Raw genomic sequence first — 18,144 nt, forward strand, 5'->3', positions numbered from 1 at the left:
CTAAAAATTATGACCCCAAACACCTTTTTGGCCAAGATAAAGCATTATTAAAGGAATTTCTTTCTCACATTTGATTAATCTCTAGGCATCTTTCATTTACTAGATCTTGACCCTAAAAATACGTGTATATCATTTCTTTGTTCAGATATAAAGATTCTTTCTCTGTCTTTTCCACAAAACACTTTATGGACAAAGTAGAATTGATCATTTTTTAATATGTCGCCCCTTTTCAGACGCGGGTGATTCCAGATCCAAAGTTTGCAGTTAAATTGTCAACAGAACGACCTACATATTGACAATCGTCTGTTGTCCAATCTGTCTCCCTTTATAATGATTGCAGCTTAAGATCATTCTTTGATGAAGACTGATATAACTCTATAGTAGCAAACGATATTCAAACCAGGGCAAATGATTAGACTGGCCTTGCCCGTCTAATATGCGCGAAATACATATATTGCCATAAAGGCAGTCAGTACCTGTAATGCAAATCATGAGGAAGTGTAAAGTCGTGTTACGCTATTATTTATTTTAATTATCTGTGATTAGTCTTAATTATTTCATTAACCATCCTATGTTAGATTGTTTAATATGGTATTTATTTATAGTACAGATACCCGTTGCTATTTGTGAGCAGTCGCTGAGTAAGTTAGACAAGTGACCTATTTAAGGTCGTTGATCTTCGTGATAAACCTTCTTTATATATACTAGTATATATAAATGTAATCGAAAATTTCTGGGCAGAGGAAGAGGCAGATATAGATATAGGGTTTGTTTTATTTGGTCAGTTTTCAATTTGCAGTAGTTTAATTTTAATTAGTCAGTGCTGTCCAAGGATATTTAACTTTGTCATTTTTGATGGATTAGGTGTTTTTACTTAAGCAACAGTCCATTGAAGGAAACAAGGATTGATTATTAATTTAACTTTCACCGGATAAAAATTTAGAGTGCCATTTACCGCCAAACGGCGCTAAATAATCACACAGTATAATTTAAAAATATATAGACTGGTAATATTACCCCCATCAAAAATAATTTATAGTTTAAAATGGAGTCAATCTCACCCATTTACTTGCATTTTATTGCCTTTGATTACATGAAAGTAAAAGCGGAAGAGAAATTGAGATATATAGTAAAGGCATACTTCGGTAGATTGCGACATGCATAGCAAAGAATCACTATGCAAAAATTTTATACAGTGGAAATTGAACATGTTACTAGGCAAAAATTAATCATATATTTCTTCGAATTTTTTGCATACAAATTCAGTTATATACAAATTGCAAATAACCATTTGTTTTTGCAGTAGTCCTTTTTTATTACTTACTTGTTGTAAATTTGAATTCTGAAACTTCACTTCTAATAGGGTTTCTTTATTATACCGATATAAATTGAAAACCATATAACGTTATACAACCGGAGCTACAATGTAGTGAAGTTGTTTACATCGACTTCTGCAAGTCGTGTAAGTTTTTCCATCATGATTTACTAGAATTATATTGTGATAACATACATTGTTATAACTAACGATTACTCTTTCTGTACTCGAAATTAACACAGAATTCAACTTTTCATCCTTGCTATTAGCTAAAATGAAACATTTTGTTTAAACCGTTTATGACTGTCAAATTTTTATTATGGTAATGCAAAACATCCATGCACAATTTTAAAAACAATTTATGAATAATTTTATTTTATGCGTTTAATTAAGAAAAGGAATTTTTGATTTATAGGTAAAATCGATGCCCTCATTGCTTATAACAACTCGGTGCCTGGTTCCACATGATTTTCACTGATGTTGCTGTAAATGTACCATTTGGAGTCATTCTTGTGTTTTAAAGTTTTCTTACCGGCCAATCAAATTCCAGTATTATCAATAGAGGTATAATAATCCTTTTTTATTACTTACTTGTTGTAAATTTGAATTCTGAAACTTCACTTCTAATGGGGTTTCTTAAGATATTATTAAAATCATGATAAAATCAATGTGATAAATTATGATTTTGCAAACATCTTTTCTTCTGTTGTATTGGCTGAGAAATATCATTTTGTTTATACCTTATGTGTGTCTTATACTAATTGTCAAATGTATGCCGGATAGTTATAAAAAAAAATTAAAATGGTTATTTCAATAGTAGCCACTTTATTAAAAGTTGCTACAATGCTGTAATTTAAACTGTTTTTTTTAAATCAGCTTAAAATTAAAAAAATATATTTATTGGAATCAATATAAAATTTTAATATTTTCCTTACTTGTTTCCCTGTACTTACAGTCATTGACACCTTTAAGTAATGTGAGATTGGCTATCTGGAAAAATATAAGATTTTTTTTCAATATTAATCACTATTCTAAAAGTTGCTGCAATGTTGTAATTTAGTGTTCTTTTAACCACTTTAAAAAAATTCCCATTGTTATTTTATTAGGTGTTGTGAAACTGTGCTGAAGATTTGAAAACAAAGTTTACAATGCAGTAGTTCAAGTCCATATTTGATTGTACATTAAAAAGCATTGCTTTAGCTTTAAAATGTACGCAGATAATTTTAATAATACAGTTGGTAACAAAGATAAAAATGAAAGTTACCTCTATATGTTGAGTAACGTAGAGCCCTGCTGAATTATAAAAATCCATCTCCATTCTTACTACCTCGTTAGAAACGTCACTCACATTCATGGCATAACAGTTCTCAAAGTCAAAGTCAATAGTCCTGCTGTATGACTCACCAGTCGGTAAATGTTCGTCACAGGGATATAAGTTGCAGTAGATTGAGTCCTTTAAGAAACAGAATGTTTGTGAAAACTGATGCCCCCGCATGCAGTCCATTGCTTAAATCAAAGTTTCTCAATTTCAAGTGACTCCAAAGATTAAGAGATTAAAATTGTGGGTACACCAGGAAAAACAGGGAAACTAGGGAAACACTGTTCTCTCAAGAATATATACTTTCAAAACAATGGTAAAAGTTACAGGTAATCTTTAAATTAGGACACCCTCCAAAGTTGATAACCTGTCATGTACTTTGATACATTTGCTAGTAAGTTTCAAGTTCTTTGGCAATTGTTTTTTAATGATATGAGATCTGACGTTATAACTAATTCCATTCATGTTTACTCCCCATAATTTACTACCGATAAAATTTTGAGTATAATTTGGTATGAAATTTTAATGAGTTTCTTTTTGCATATCAAAAAGTGAGGAACGTTTTTGGTTGCATTACCAGAAACATTCTTTATTATTGCCCTACGGTTACTCATTCAACATTAATATCAAAGTTGAATTTGGTAAAATTCTATCAAAGTAAATCAAACGTAAGGCTTAGGTAAATATTAAAAATTTGTTAAAAGCACAAGAAAAAAACACTATGCCCTAGAATCTGCGATTTGAATAAAATACGTTTGTCCTCTTTCTTAATCTTATTCCAAAACGTGAGGTAAATGTCCGTAAAACTCATCATCAATGCCATCTGTCTTTTTATCTTCATTTGTCAAATTCAGGTCCATTAAATCATTAAAACAAAGTTATAAGTAATTTCTTTTTATTTTTTGTAAAGAAAGCAATTAGTGCAAGGGATTTACGTTTATTTTAAACATATAAATGAACATCCTCTAGATCCTCACCCCAGAATATGATGTAAAATTGCTAAAATTTAAATAATTAAATATGATGCAGTTTTAGTTTTTTTTTGAGCAATGAATCACAAAAAACTTACTCTTTTTGGATTTTCATATTCATATTCCTTATTATTTATTATCTTTCCTGAACTCTTTTCAATGAATCGATATTTGATGTTCTTAACTCCACTATGAGGATCCGTGGCACCAATTACATGTATTCTTAAAAAGAAAGTAAATCTCTTGCATTCTTGAGGAAATAATATTAATAAATTGATAATTAAAATCACCTCAAAAGTCTTATTTTTTAAAAATTTCAAAACGTATCATTTCTTAATTCTTGCCTGCTTCTATAATCCATTTTATCTGTCCCTACATTTCTTTCCAATGTTTGTGAATGCACTGAAGGTTTGGATGAATCGTAATGTAGAACAAGGCGCTCTTCGTTTGTGTTACCAAGTACATCATGCGCTTTAACCCAAACACTTAATGATCTGCCATCTTCTAACGCTGTGTCTAAATCGATTGTCCGTTCAGTTTCATTGAATTTAAGATTTCGAATTTGATATGAAGGTGCAATTTGTTGGTCTTTTCCATTGTAATAAGCCACGTCGTATTTAACAATCCCGCGTTCATTAAGTATATGATTTATTGTTCTCTCACCACTGTAGTCATCATATTTTTCTGAAATATTTTTATAGCCATTACGATATCCACCGTCATATAGAGAATTAGGAAAGCGCTTGACACGATTTAAAAACTTTCCATTTTCATGTAAATAATTTATAAAGTGATTTTTCCAAGTGATTCTTACTGTCAAAGGATTATGAGTTTGCCAGTTAAAGGATGCATTCGGATTTCCAGAGGTCGCATACAATCTGTTGGAGCTGTCTGTTGTCACACTTGAGTCTGGATCATAGATAACAATACGCCGAACATACACCGAGTTATTGGCTTTGTCATTTACTTCCAAAATCCAAGAATAAACACCTGGTTTGTCTGGTCTATAGGAAAATGAATGGACCCCAGAAGAGGTTTCGTTGAATTCAGTAATGTTTAGAGGTACTGGATTATCTACTGTATCTGTGTATGGCTCTTTAAGGTCGCCTAATCCATCTGGTTCCAGCTTGAAAACCTCTAGAGCGTATCGAGCAACCTTTGACAAGTCGTCCCTCCATCCATTCCAAGTAAACTGGACAGCGGTCTGTTATAAAACAATATTTAATAAGTGCTTTCTGCTTTTACTATTTCTAATCTTCAGAAAATGTGCTGTAATTTTCACGAGTAACTTTGCATAAATATTAAATATTAGATTATATATGATTTACCTTTGTGACATCATCAGCAACCTTGAGCATATATGATGGTGTATTAATACTACAGTTATTCCTTTCAGTACAGTGATAGGGATTTTCTCTGTCAAACTTGACATCTATCATTTTGTTAACTTCATGACCTTTGAAATATTGTGTCCCTTCATTATAATATAGAGTACGATATCCTCCATTCTTTGCACGATATTGGACAGCATATCTTGAGAAAAAGTAGGAAATCACGATCATTTAATTGTTGTAGATCTACACGAATTTGCTATTTTTTCTATTTTTTTTCCTGGATAGAAAGCTTAAAAGCATACTGCTAATGCAAAGAATAGACAGAACATTTAAAGTAGTCATTTCCCTTGACTTCCAAGATATGAAGTTTTTATGAACTTTTATGCTTTCTCGCCCTCTCTAAATATTAGTAATCAATACAAACTTTTTAAATTGATTTAAGGATTGATTAAGGGGATGAATTTCATACATTCCAATTTTACACTGTTTCACATGCTTTTTGACAGAATAAGCTTTATAAACAAGAGAAGCAATGATTCATAAACCGGTATAACTCAACATTATAGCAAACCAGCATATTCTACGGTCATTTTAACAATGAACTTATGTGAAAATATAACTTATCATTGGATGGTTTTTAATTGATGCAATTGATGTTTCGAGCATTATTACATCTTTAGAGTTATATTTTTTCATACTGTTTTTGAATTGTACTCCGTCTACCTGTTTATACATAGGGCTCACGATTGGTACGACTTTGGTCATCTTAGATGCATAATCCTCATCCGCACCTGGCCCTGGGGCCATGAGACTTAGACAAACTTACTTTTGATTTTCGTCTCAATGGTATGTAAGGAAATCAATAGTGGAAAAATGAAAGTGAGATCAATAGTAAGATCATCGAAGTTTTTTTTAGCCCAAAAGCTTGATCTACCGCCCCACGTATTTCTAGAGGTCTGTTTTTTGCCTTGTTCACGTTTTGCTTTGTCTACTGTACTTAACAACTTGGGAACTATTCGTCGTCTCTACAGTTCCTCTAAATGGCGTAGGTTAGTTTTGAGATTATTATTGATTTAAAGAAAAGGGCTAAAAAATTAAGACAGTGAATTTATTTATTTCAACTTACGTATCACCAGAGTCGAAACGTACATCAAAGGGAGTGATACGCTGTCTGCACTGAACAAGGATGTCATGTATTGGACTGTCTCTGCTAACTCCATCACAAGGCAAAGTTGTGTTGTACTTTACTAACAATAAATTAAAACTCAGCAATTACATTTTGCCTGAATATGTAGGATATCTACAGCTTATAATGGGACGACTTCATTTTTTTAATGATCATGATTTTTATTAGAATTCTTAAAGTTAAAATTCTTAGACAGTCTGTTATCTTTAGTATGATTGAAAAATTAACACGTCTTTACCTCGACCACTAAAATCTGTATGTTCAACATTAATGTCTGCTTCTACGATTCCGAACTTGTATTGAGTCACATAACCAGGCTTTCCAGGTAGATTCAAAGTATCGGAGCTAAAAATGGATTGAAAAGTGAAATTCATGATATTGATGTCCCTACGATTAGTCCAAAAGACTTCCTTATTCCCATTGCTCATGGCTGAATCAACTGTCATGTTGAACATAAGCATGTTTTTCGTCTGGCTGTAATAGCCAAAGTCTATCGTACTCTGCTCAATTGCTGGGTAGTAGTGGTCGGGACTGCTGGGAACTATATGTAAAAAATGATAACAAACAGAAAGATAATTTTGATAAAGATTATAACATTTTGATACAGTAGTGTATATGAATATTATTCAATCATCTCGAGATTTTTAAAGATTGTCTACTTGTATTAAACGCCAGAAGTACAACTATAAATTCATGACTGTAGGAATAATTCTTTGTACTCACAATTCAAGCAGTTTCCTATCCCTTTTGAGTTTTGTGGGAAGAAATTATTCAAGCACTGGCAGGTGTTATCTCCCCTGCAGTATCCAGGAAAACAAGGTCGTAAGTGAGAGCATGTGCCGACTGAAAAAAATTTACTGCTGTCAGCGTTTAATGATTATGCCCAGAAAGACACACTGTAATTGATCAATTATAAAGCTTTTTTATTGGACAATAATTTAATTTTAGTTGTAACACGTGATTTGATTGGATAAAAGATTTTATCTATATCGTATAACATAAGTTGCCTACGTCACAATGAGATACTTCAAAAACATATTACTATGCTAAACGTTACTTTTAAAATATACATGTACTCAATTGAAACCATTTTTAGAGTAAAAAATTGTCTTATTGTCTGCACTGAAATTATTTATAAGTTATAAGGAATGAAGCTTATTTTAACCTAAATTATACGATATAACATGATTTGGGAGAGTTTACGCTTTTTTATAAACTGTGAATAAAGCAGTAACTGCCCAAAGTTACGTCGTATAACATAGGTTAAAATTAGCTTCCGTCCCCAAATGAAATAAACTAAAGATGTAATAATGCAAATGCGTGTAGAAGGTATCCCAGATTCAAACGACAGAAATGGGGTGCTCTAGCACAGGTACTTTGATTTTATAATTATCAAGTTACCGAATAAACGTAGAGGTATTTAACTCCGTGCCCCTTACCTGAAAGACAATACTCTCCTACATATCCTGGGTTACATTTGCATTTGCCGGGGGTCTCACATTTTCCCCTCAAGCTTCCTCCGCAATCATAAGGACAAATTGCTGAGAATTAAAAAATGATTTTTCAAGTTAGTCTGTTAATTATTCTTACGACCTTTGATATCATATATTAGGAAAACATTGGTTGAATTTCGTATGGAATAAGAATAGAATAGACTTTCCAATACGTGCCTTTATTACAGTTTTGGTCCCCGTTATGTCTCCACCCAGCACAACAGTAAGGTTCCCTATCTGTGTATTCCTCGCTTATCCAGCCCCAGGCACAACATCTGATGTAATAATGTATAAAAATTAATTGTTTGTTTTGAAAGAATACTTAAACACTGATAAATTTCTACCAATAAATCAGATACAGGTGTAATTAAAAGTCACTGATGATATGTAGGAATTTAACCTTAAAGCAAAATAAAAATTTCAACTAGTTTATTTTCGAAAGAGTTTTACATTGATTCATAAATGCACAAGTTCGTGAAGAAGCAGAAAAATATTTCTTAATTATTTTCTTTATTTCTTAATTTAAAATTCAAGACAAAGGATATTATTGAAAAGAATATACTTAATACTTGGACATTTTATAATGAGACATACCGGTATTCGATAATATAACGAGTTAAAAAATACTTTAACACATGCAGACCGTATGATATAGTATTCACAACCACACTCTCTCACCCTCCCATACAGAGACACACACAATAAAATTACCCCTGCCAGGTACTGTATCTACATCCCCAGACCCAGCGACACTTCCGTCTAGTTCGATAGCATAGGTTTCTAAAATGATAAAATAAAAAAGATTTATTTAAAAAAGAAAAATACCTAAAATCATAAATATCAACCCATTATAATTTCCCAGTCTAATGTTTACGTGTTTGAGGTTACACCTACGTATGTTTCAGGTACAATTTGAATTTATCTTTAAATTTTTTTTACAAAAAGTTTTTGAAATACACTCTAAAAACAGAAATATTCGTGGTGGATTAAATATTCTTTATTTCGTTGTTCACAGTTATCAAATTAAAAACCCACATAGAATTTTTTATATGGCTATATCTTGAATAGGACTCTTACTGTGTCAATCGTATTCTTGGTTCGAGCCCTACAGTCAACATGAAACTGTTTGGAATAGAAATCAACTGTATGTTAGACACTGGATACATGGTGACAACAATAACGGAAAGTTTTTATAGAAATAACATTGAAGCGATGTGCAAAAACATTAGGAATGAAATGAAATTAGTTTAAAAGCAGCATATGGAATTTATATTCTTTTTATTGGATATATAGAAGCTGACGTTGAATGCATAAGAAAAAAGAACGCGGTATCTTTATAGTTAAAGATCCAGAAGATACAATGACCAGAAAACGTAAACATAATATCCCGGGAATACAGTGTAAAGACATTTTTTTTTCAAAACATGGAAATTATTATGAAAAAGTGTCTGAAATATCCAACAATTCAAATTAAAGTTGAAGTCAGCATTCCGCGTTTGTGATCAGGAAAATAGAAATCTGCATGGATTTTGCAAAACTGTACTCTGCAATACATCCTCTTAGAATATTATTGCCAATATGTGATTGTTATCAAGACGTTCTGATTCCTGTGACCCAAATCTCTGTATTTCTGTTAATTTGAACAGCAAAGATTCGACAGACCAAGAAAAATGGAACATAGAAAAATAATTCTACAAATATCAAGATGTATTTTTGCAATCGGATTTAGATATATATACTGACTTTACAGATACAATGAAACACAACATCCTATTGACTGTTGAAGTGCCCGTTAACTTACCTTACAGACGAATTCCACCGACTCAGTTCAAAGAAGTGAACAACAAACATGTATTAGAGAACTATTACACTTTAGCCCTATGAGTAAACATTATCATGTCGGAATCAAGTCGTGAAATTCTGCCAATTAAGTATTTGGGATTTTATTTTGAATCTGAATTAATAAAGGAAATATAATTTCATCTTCTAATGATTCTAGTGTTTTAGATAGAAAATAAAAGAAGGAATTATTAATAAAAATGAAGTAAACTGGGAATTAAACTTTGATTAAGAATTTAGCTGTAAAATTATATATTTTACCATGTTTACTTGATTTCAATTCCAACTTTTTCAAAACTTCAAATGTGTTCAAGAATGTTAATCTTTCTCCTATGATTAAACAGTTGTGTGAATTATATAACATTTCTGATGTAAGGACTTTTATTTCAACGCATTGACTCTATACATCTGGCATTTAATATGCTTCCACTACGTCAACAGCAGCCATGATAAGGTTTTCCCCATGTTGCTCAAATTAAAATATCAAAATCAGATTTAACTGCTGTTATCAGCAGTGCAGTGTTATAAGATGCAGCTTTTCTTTTTTTATGAAAGGTACAGTATCATATGTAGAAATTAAAATTCTAACCAAACGTTCCCTAAGTACTTATAAATATTAGGAAATGAAAAAATTGCATATTCATGTATTCAATGCTTATGACATTGGGAACGTTATATAAATATTAATTAAGACTATTTACCCTGCCCATGCTGCAGCTAATCCAATTAATGACAAGGCACAAATAAATACAACAATGTCTTTCTTCATGATTGATACAACAGTCTTTAACCTCTTGCAATATCTTCCTCACACCAGATTTTCTGGGAATATGAATTCGTCGTATTTTTGACGTCAGGTGTCGCTGGTGTACTGGAGGTGGTTACGTAAACGCTTTAATCACCGCAGCGCTTGTAACAATGTAAACAATAAACAAATGGACATGTCTCAACTTTTATATGTATGAATTTATTAACTCGCATAACAGTCTTTCATTCAATCGTTCATTCATTTAGAATGTGTTCCTTAATTGTGAATAAAAACATAATAGAGTGATTAGAATTACAACAAACTCTTCTTTTCGATACTTGTAGTCTAGCTGAAAGATTTACAAACTAGTGTATCGTTTTTATCATTTTATCACTTTTCTACAACTGTATAAAAATAGTAAAATCGCATTTCAAACACGCAAATTAAAAACATATCTCTAGGTTCAACATTGATAAGATGAATAGTTAAACATATACGAGGGTTGTTAGAAAAGTTCGCGGACACATTGAATTACGGAAAATCTATTGTGTACTGTGAAGTATGTCCTGTGTCTGAATAATTATCTATATTGCGTTTATTAGTATGTAAAAAATCAGGTCCATTTAATAAAATCTTAAAAATTTACAACGAATTTTTATATGAGGTCATGGGATTCACGGAGCAATCACTTGACGTAAGGCGACGTGACAACCAGATTTCAACCCGTTAAGCTTTGTCGTAGTTCTAAAAATCTTTCACATTTCTTCAGATTTTTCTTATCTTTTTTCTAGTTTAAAATTGAATATCTATATCAAGACATGTTACTTTTCTACTATAATGTCTTTTGTACTGATTCGAATATTATTAAGATCAAAATTTATGCAGTTAATCGATGAGGTATGGAAACTATGCAAAACCATATAGGCACAACGTCCATGCGATACGAGGGTATTGGAGTATCGATGGAGTTAATCATTGAAAAATGTTAATCCTTCCATTCTTATAAAGCAACACACTTTTGAAAACTCTTGTCTTTTGTATGTGTAGGATATTCCCGGCAGCATCTTTAACATTTTAATCTCTTTTTAGACATTTTCTTGTCTGCACACATAATTTTTACGTAGTGCAGTGCTCCATGACACACAATGACGTTCCGATTTTTGGCTGTGTTTTTACGCGTTGATCATTTTTAAATGGCTATAACATAGTCATATACCCTCCAATTTAATTCAAAATTTCTCCCAATGACGTTTCATGAATACCTTAGCGACAGGTAAAATATCATAAATTTCTTTGCGCTACAATTGTGCAATTTTAATTTTTAATACAGAGTCTTTGTGATGTAAACGTGCCAAATTGTAGCATGCTCCGTGAAGCAAGTTTTATTAAAATAAAAAAGCTGTATATTTTTCAATGATCACCGGAGAGTACCAAATTTTTGTATGTTTATTGGAAAATAGGTTAAGATTTTATCTGGAAAGTTTGAACGGTTTCGCAGAAATAGCACGCTCACAATAAAACTTTTCTAACACCCCTCGTATAAACCATGATGTAAGCTTTTTTCACAACATCACGACAAAGCATTACAAACAACAAACAGTTTGGCAATTTTTCATATATTGTATTGTTCATTCTAACAAATTTTGTCAAAATGAAAAAATCACAATCAAAACGATTGTTCAACTCTGTATATAACCATTCCCCATAATAAATCTAAATCAATTTTTTAACTATTAGTGACATTCTCTACGAACGAACAATTTCTAAAACGAGGTAAATTCTTGAGAAACGGGGTGATATAACCACAATATCAACAGTTTCATTTAAAGTCATCATTTTGCAATTTCTATGCTTGATACAATTACTCTGTCACCGAAATACAAACTGGGAGACCAATTGTTATTGCATAATTGTTTTATAATTTTTCTCAGGAATTGTGTTTTAAGGTTACATTGTCTCCCAGTCTTTTTTATTCAGTTTTATGTATTATATTATATGTAGTCATTTCATAATAAATGACATATTTTTGGAACAAACATGTCTTGTGTTATTTGGCAATAAACAAGCTCAATGTTGTCAGACGGGTGTTTAATTCAAGAAATGAAAGCTGAACTTAAATGATATTTTATGCTAGTAAAATTATTTTAAGTTAAGTTTCATGTATTACATGTTAATTTGTATTTCCCCACTTTGTGCCTCTTTATCTGTAAACCCGTGGGGACCCCCCGGTAATTTTACCCTTTTGAGATAAAAGAACTAGCATCATTATATCTACTGCTATTGTAAAGATAAGACGGCCAAACATTTGCTGAAATATTTTTTGGATTACCCACCTCCATCCCCAAACAGACTTTAACTGTACATTAGGCCACCTCAAACTCATGTGTATGTTTTCATTGTAATTAATTCCTTTTATATGTATATTATATTGTTAGTCATATCCTATGTAAGCCAAAGAATGGACTTTTGAGCCAATTCATATGTATAATGCCATATTTTGGAGGCCACCTATTTTGCCAAATTATATATGTTATGTAATAGTCACATACTGGGAGACCAATTGTTATTGCATAATTGTTTTATATTTTTTCTCAGGAATTGTGTTTTTAGGTTACATTGTCTCCCAGTCTTTTTTATTCAGTTTTATGTATTATATTGTATGTTGTCATTTCATAATAAATGACATATTTTTGAAACAAACATGTTTTGTGTTATTTGGCAATAAACAAGCTCAATGTTGTCAGACGGGTTTTTAATTCAAGAAATGAAAGCTGAACTTAAATATAATTTATCATTCAGTAAACTGTTGTATGGCGTTTATTATACTAATTGTTAGATCATTATTGACAAACCGAATTGTCTACGGATTTTTCCGTAATTTTTTAATGTGACAATTGTTCGGAGTAACAGTTGTTTAAACTGGTCGGCAGGGAATGCTCACTCCTCCATGGCAACTGATCCCAACTCTGAATTTAAACACCCCAATAACTGCTTCAGCCGGATATTCGACAGATCAATTTATCGTCCCCATCGTGAGGCAAGAATGACTTCCGGCACTATGTATCTCAGGTGTAAATCTCAATAGCAACGTTCTATGTAGCCGGACACTAGACGTGAAAATCACAGGTCTTCTAAACGGATGACGCCTAAAAAGGGGAATCTCGTATCATGGTCGTTTCAGCCCGATACCGTTCCTTCACTGAGTGCGAAGTAAAAGTCTAAACTAGAAATCCTTCATTTATATATAATGATGTCACTAAATGAGTAATATTAAGATTCAGAATGAGATTAGAACAAAACAAATTCGATCAAAACATTTTAATATCTAAAATCATATTTACTGTTTATTCCATGTATTGAATGACTTTCACTTCTCCTGAATAAGCCATCCCTGCCCACAACCTGCCCTTACTGTCAATACTCAATCCACAGGGCTTATCTAGTCCACAATTGTCCACACATCTCTGGAACTGTCCGTTCTCATCAAGTATATGTAGACAGTTATTGTTATAATCGGCAATTATTATATGACTCATGGAGTCCGTCACAGTTTTGGTAGGGACAAAAGGCTTCTCCTTCTTAGCAGGTGTACCGTCATATTGAAATCGGATTATTCTTGCATTGTCTAATACTATCACTGTGTTAGCATAAAGATCAGAGACACAAATGTCCCCATTGTTGTTCTCTGTCAAAAGCAGCATATCGTCGCCATTTTTAAAAATATCTTTCCCATTGTTATCTTTAAATATTTCTTCTTTCACTTTATTTTCTAGATAGTGGACGATTTTGTTTTGTTTTCCATTATGCAGATTTATGAGAATGCCTCCTGATCTTGTACGGCACAGTCCTCTTGGTGTCCAGTCTTTAGATATAGTGGCCATTACTTCTGCTTTCCCGTCTCTAACAATGTTTAAAGATCTATTTTTAGCATCACCGTACATCAGATATCCCTGTCTAGTTACTACAATGTCATCAGGGAACTCTGTACATGTCGTCTCGATGCTATCTTTAATGGACCCATGTATGTCCACACGTCTTATGTTTGGGTCTTCTCCAGATATCCAAGCTTCATCTGCCCCTACACATACTACTCTCCAAAGTGGTTTAATTCCAGTATAAGTTGTTGTAATAACTCTTGGCTTGTCTAGTAGCTCTCTCAAAGAAAAGTAAAATTCATCAGTTAAACCAGAATGTAATACCTGCGTCAGTGTAGCCCTATATTCTCCAAGCTCTACACTGAGTTCCTTCCCCATGACCGTGTTTGTTTTCAGAAAAGGAATTCTTATATCAACAGGGCAATCAGTACAAATATTTAGATATTCTGTTTTGGATTTGTAGTCGGTAACTTCAGATACTCTGTTGGTTTTCAATATTTGTTTGTTTTTTTCAACTGCTTTCTTCATTTTCGGGATCAAAGATGTAAGCTCTCTTTGATGTGTTTCTAGAATAGTCATATACTCTACTTTTTTAGATTTGATTAAAGGGTCAAGTTTGTCGAAAAAATCGTCAACTTCATTGTGCCAAAATTGTCTTTGTTTTGTAGTTTCTCGCTCTATCTCATCAAATTTAGCACTGCATTTAGAGGCCTTGCTTCTGATATTCACCTCACTCTCTTGGAACTTTGGAATAATAACAGTTTCAAGTTTCTTAGTTTCTTTTTTGATTATTTCCTTTTTATTCGCTACAACGTTAGATAATTCGACTGCATCATGGCCTTTGTGATTGCTAAGGAAACATTTAATGCATACTGGGACATCACATGATTGACAATAGGCCTCGCACCGTTGGTTTGGATGGACTTCACATTCAGGAAACACCATTTGTATCTCTTTGTTCTTGTAAGAAACAATATTATGTGTGAGGGAAGAATATTTCTCGACATGTTTACTGACACAGTCCAAACATAAATTTTCTTGGCAATCGTTACAGAATTTCTGGGTAGGGTTGTCACAGAGGTCACACGTTATTACGTCTTGAAACAGGGAAGTTGGAGAGGCCATTTCCAGACCCACTGTGAAAAGAATGATAGCCTAATAAAAATCACCATTATAATCCCAATTAATAAATTTATTATAACCATCCATAATAACCATAATGGAACATTTTAAATTGGTTCTGAATTTATTGTAGTAAAAATTTCTCAGATCTATAAATCAATCAGAAACTTCAAATTCATTTACAATGTACCTACCTGTGACACATTGGCGTATTCACTCTCTCGATAATGTTTTCATGTATACGTTGAACTTTCGGTTTGTTCATACTTCCTGTTACGTTAATAATGGTCGTTCATACTTATCAAGTTGAATAAGCTACTGATTTCAATACGAATACCTTTTGATGACAGGTTTAAGGAAAAGATATTTTATTTCAACCAATGTGAGGGGTATTTCTGACCTGACACTCAGTAATTTGATAAAAGAAAAATCTAAACCTCAAATTTAAATTTTTGAAGCATCTGTATTTCAAAGGGATTAAATATGCTTTTGGGGATTCTAACTAATGAATATAATTTTAAGAGGGTATATCTTTCGTCAGAAGGACACTGATAGAGAGAAATGCAACTATTAGAGTGAATTCATTACCATAAGATATGTTCAATTTATTTTTTCAGTTTGTTAGTTTGTTTAATGTTTTTGATAAATGGACCAAGTAAATTGTACATGTCTTACCTTGTCACTGGTCAGTTGAGAAATTATTTAAATAAAAAACAGTTCTGATTGCACACACTTGTACTAAGAAGATGATATTTAAATGATGCTTAAGTTCTATGTCTATATGGTATTGGGAGATAATGTTATTATGTTTTCCCACAATTTGTTGCGCCCAGTCATTAGCAGAATGATTTTGTATTCTTTTGAAGCAAAATTCCTTCAAAATCTTATACATGAGAAGAAAAAAAACACTTGCTGTAGCCTTCAAGTCGACTTTTAGATATACCGAAGATAACGTATTATCAATAAAAATAGTAAGAGCTATTTCCATTCATATGTCGACACGATGTTTCATATTGGATATTTTACTATAAAGAGACGTTAATGGTTATCTAGCAGCAAAGCTTTATGTTTAACGTGATGCCTTTAACTTTTCAATCGTCAACTTACTTATACAGCAACATACCCTTTTCACCTGCATACGCGGTTTAAACTCTCAGATGAACATGTTCGACATAAGAACAATTTATAAACGGATCGAGGTAATTTATTGGCAAACAAGCTGAAGAAACAAGAATGTCAACAGTCTCGTTTAAGTTCATCTTTTCATAAGTTCTGTGGTCGATACAAAGGCCTTGTCATTATAAATGCAATCTATCTTTTAGCCAAATACCATCATTTAGCCAAATACTGAATGACATTTTCATACAAATAGTTTGATCATTATTTTCACACTGAATTTTTGACGTTTAAGTCATTTCCCGATCATCTCAAGGCTGACATGATGGTCTGAATGGTCAGCAGTGGACGCTTTCCTTCATGGCACCTGATCCAACTTCTTATTTTAGATGTGTTTTACTCTGCTCCTGTATTGGATTAATTTGATTTTGGAACTTTTTTTTACTCATTTTTACAAATACTTATCTAAGGTCTTTCTAATGATCATTACAATTTGAACTTCATTAGTTGAGATACAAGACAGATTTAGAGCATCAAACCTTTGTTATGTAAACAAGGTACGTGTCATGTTTTTCTTACATAGGTTAATATACTTAAAAATGTCCATTCAAAGCAGACAATTTCAATGAAGAAGTTTATTCTTAATACGTTTAGACAGCATCTAGTGATTTGCTGAATATCATGTTGTTATGCATATGATAATTTCTATATGTAAACAAAAACAAGGCACGAGCCTTGTTTACGTTATGAAGAACTTTAAGTTCTGTATCTCATTTGTTAATCAACAAATGATGTTCACATTTTGCTGATCATTAGATGATGCCTTACTTAGGAATTGTAAACATTAAAATTGGTTTAAAATTTCAGTTGAAACTGTGTCCATGTCCCTTTAATTTACTAAGTACCTTTGTTGACTATAGTTAGCTTTGTTTTTAATGATAGTTATATTTTTTCTATGGGGCCTCAAGCTACAAATTTCCACAGAGTATTAAAACTTTTTCGTTAATTCAATATTATTCATACTTTTTTTCATATTGAATTACATTATCACATTTGTTGGTTTTTTAAAACAAATTTACATTTACATTTTTTTAAGATCGATTTTTTGCCCTTAAATTCAAAAACCAAGTGTTGTGGGATTCTACAATTCTCGAATGGAATAAAAAAACACTGTTTTTAGTTTTATTTGAGATTTAATCTTTGATTTCTGTAATCTACAAGATGCTCGTAGTTCCATTCGTCGTACCAACGACAGCTGCCATTTTCATATTCATCACAATTTACTCGAGGTGTTCCAGGCGCACGCGCAGGAAGATCTGGTTCCGGCGGACGCTTACCAAGGGAATAGAAATTCTTGTAGTAATACCTGACATAAAAAAGGGTTTTATTACGATTGACCAATAGTTTCCTCTTAGATATATATTCTTTATACATTTCTTTTTAGGTAGGTAGCAATGATAATGTTTGACAAAAATAAAATCAGTAGCACTCTTTAGTATTTTTGTATAGCCTATAACTCACCATCTCTGTATAATGTATTTATGACCTTTATTGACCACTGCAGCATTGTGTACGGACATTGGTTCACATTTGCCCTCTTCATTCATGTTGTTCCAGATCAGAGCACGTCCCTTTCGGGGTTTCACCCAAATACCCAGTTCTGTTATTTAATTAAACAGTTATTAAAGTTTAATTCCTTAAACTAAATGAATAAAGACAGTTCACGTTGTCATACACGTGTCGATATTAAATTTACAATTTTACTTATGTGCTTTATATCTATAGGTTTTGATCGTGAGTTCCATCGACAACATCAGTTTCTGTTTG

At 32.2% G+C, this 18,144-nt stretch overlaps 2 protein-coding genes across 2 annotated transcripts; both read right to left on the reverse strand.

Annotated features, from left to right (window-relative positions):
• Positions 1-1,992: 1,992 nt before the first annotated feature.
• On the reverse strand, positions 1,993-10,293 carry LOC134278456 (uncharacterized). The gene is made up of 13 exons (XM_062760773.1): positions 10,158-10,293; positions 8,329-8,397; positions 7,795-7,892; positions 7,564-7,665; positions 6,848-6,967; positions 6,363-6,665; positions 6,065-6,185; positions 4,933-5,137; positions 3,949-4,808; positions 3,703-3,826; positions 2,580-2,768; positions 2,251-2,305; positions 1,993-2,030 (listed from the first exon to the last, which is right to left on the reverse strand). The coding sequence occupies exons 1-13, from the start codon at positions 10,223-10,225 to the stop codon at positions 1,993-1,995; spliced, it is 2,352 nt and encodes a 783-aa protein (XP_062616757.1). The 5' UTR covers positions 10,226-10,293.
• Positions 10,294-13,548: 3,255 nt separating this feature from the next.
• LOC134278455 (uncharacterized) lies at positions 13,549-15,456 on the reverse strand. Its single transcript, XM_062760772.1, has 2 exons — positions 15,396-15,456; positions 13,549-15,215 (listed from the first exon to the last, which is right to left on the reverse strand). Exon 2 carries the CDS (start codon positions 15,202-15,204, stop codon positions 13,549-13,551), a length of 1,656 nt encoding a protein of 551 aa, XP_062616756.1. The 5' UTR covers positions 15,205-15,215; positions 15,396-15,456.
• Between the last annotated feature and the right edge of the window lie 2,688 nt (positions 15,457-18,144).

This window comes from Saccostrea cucullata, unplaced genomic scaffold (genome assembly GCF_032062105.1).
Source record: "Saccostrea cucullata isolate Sc308-1 unplaced genomic scaffold, CSIRO_AGI_Scuc_v1 ctg6672, whole genome shotgun sequence".
In the NCBI taxonomy this organism is placed as follows: Eukaryota; Metazoa; Mollusca; class Bivalvia; order Ostreida; family Ostreidae; genus Saccostrea; species Saccostrea cuccullata.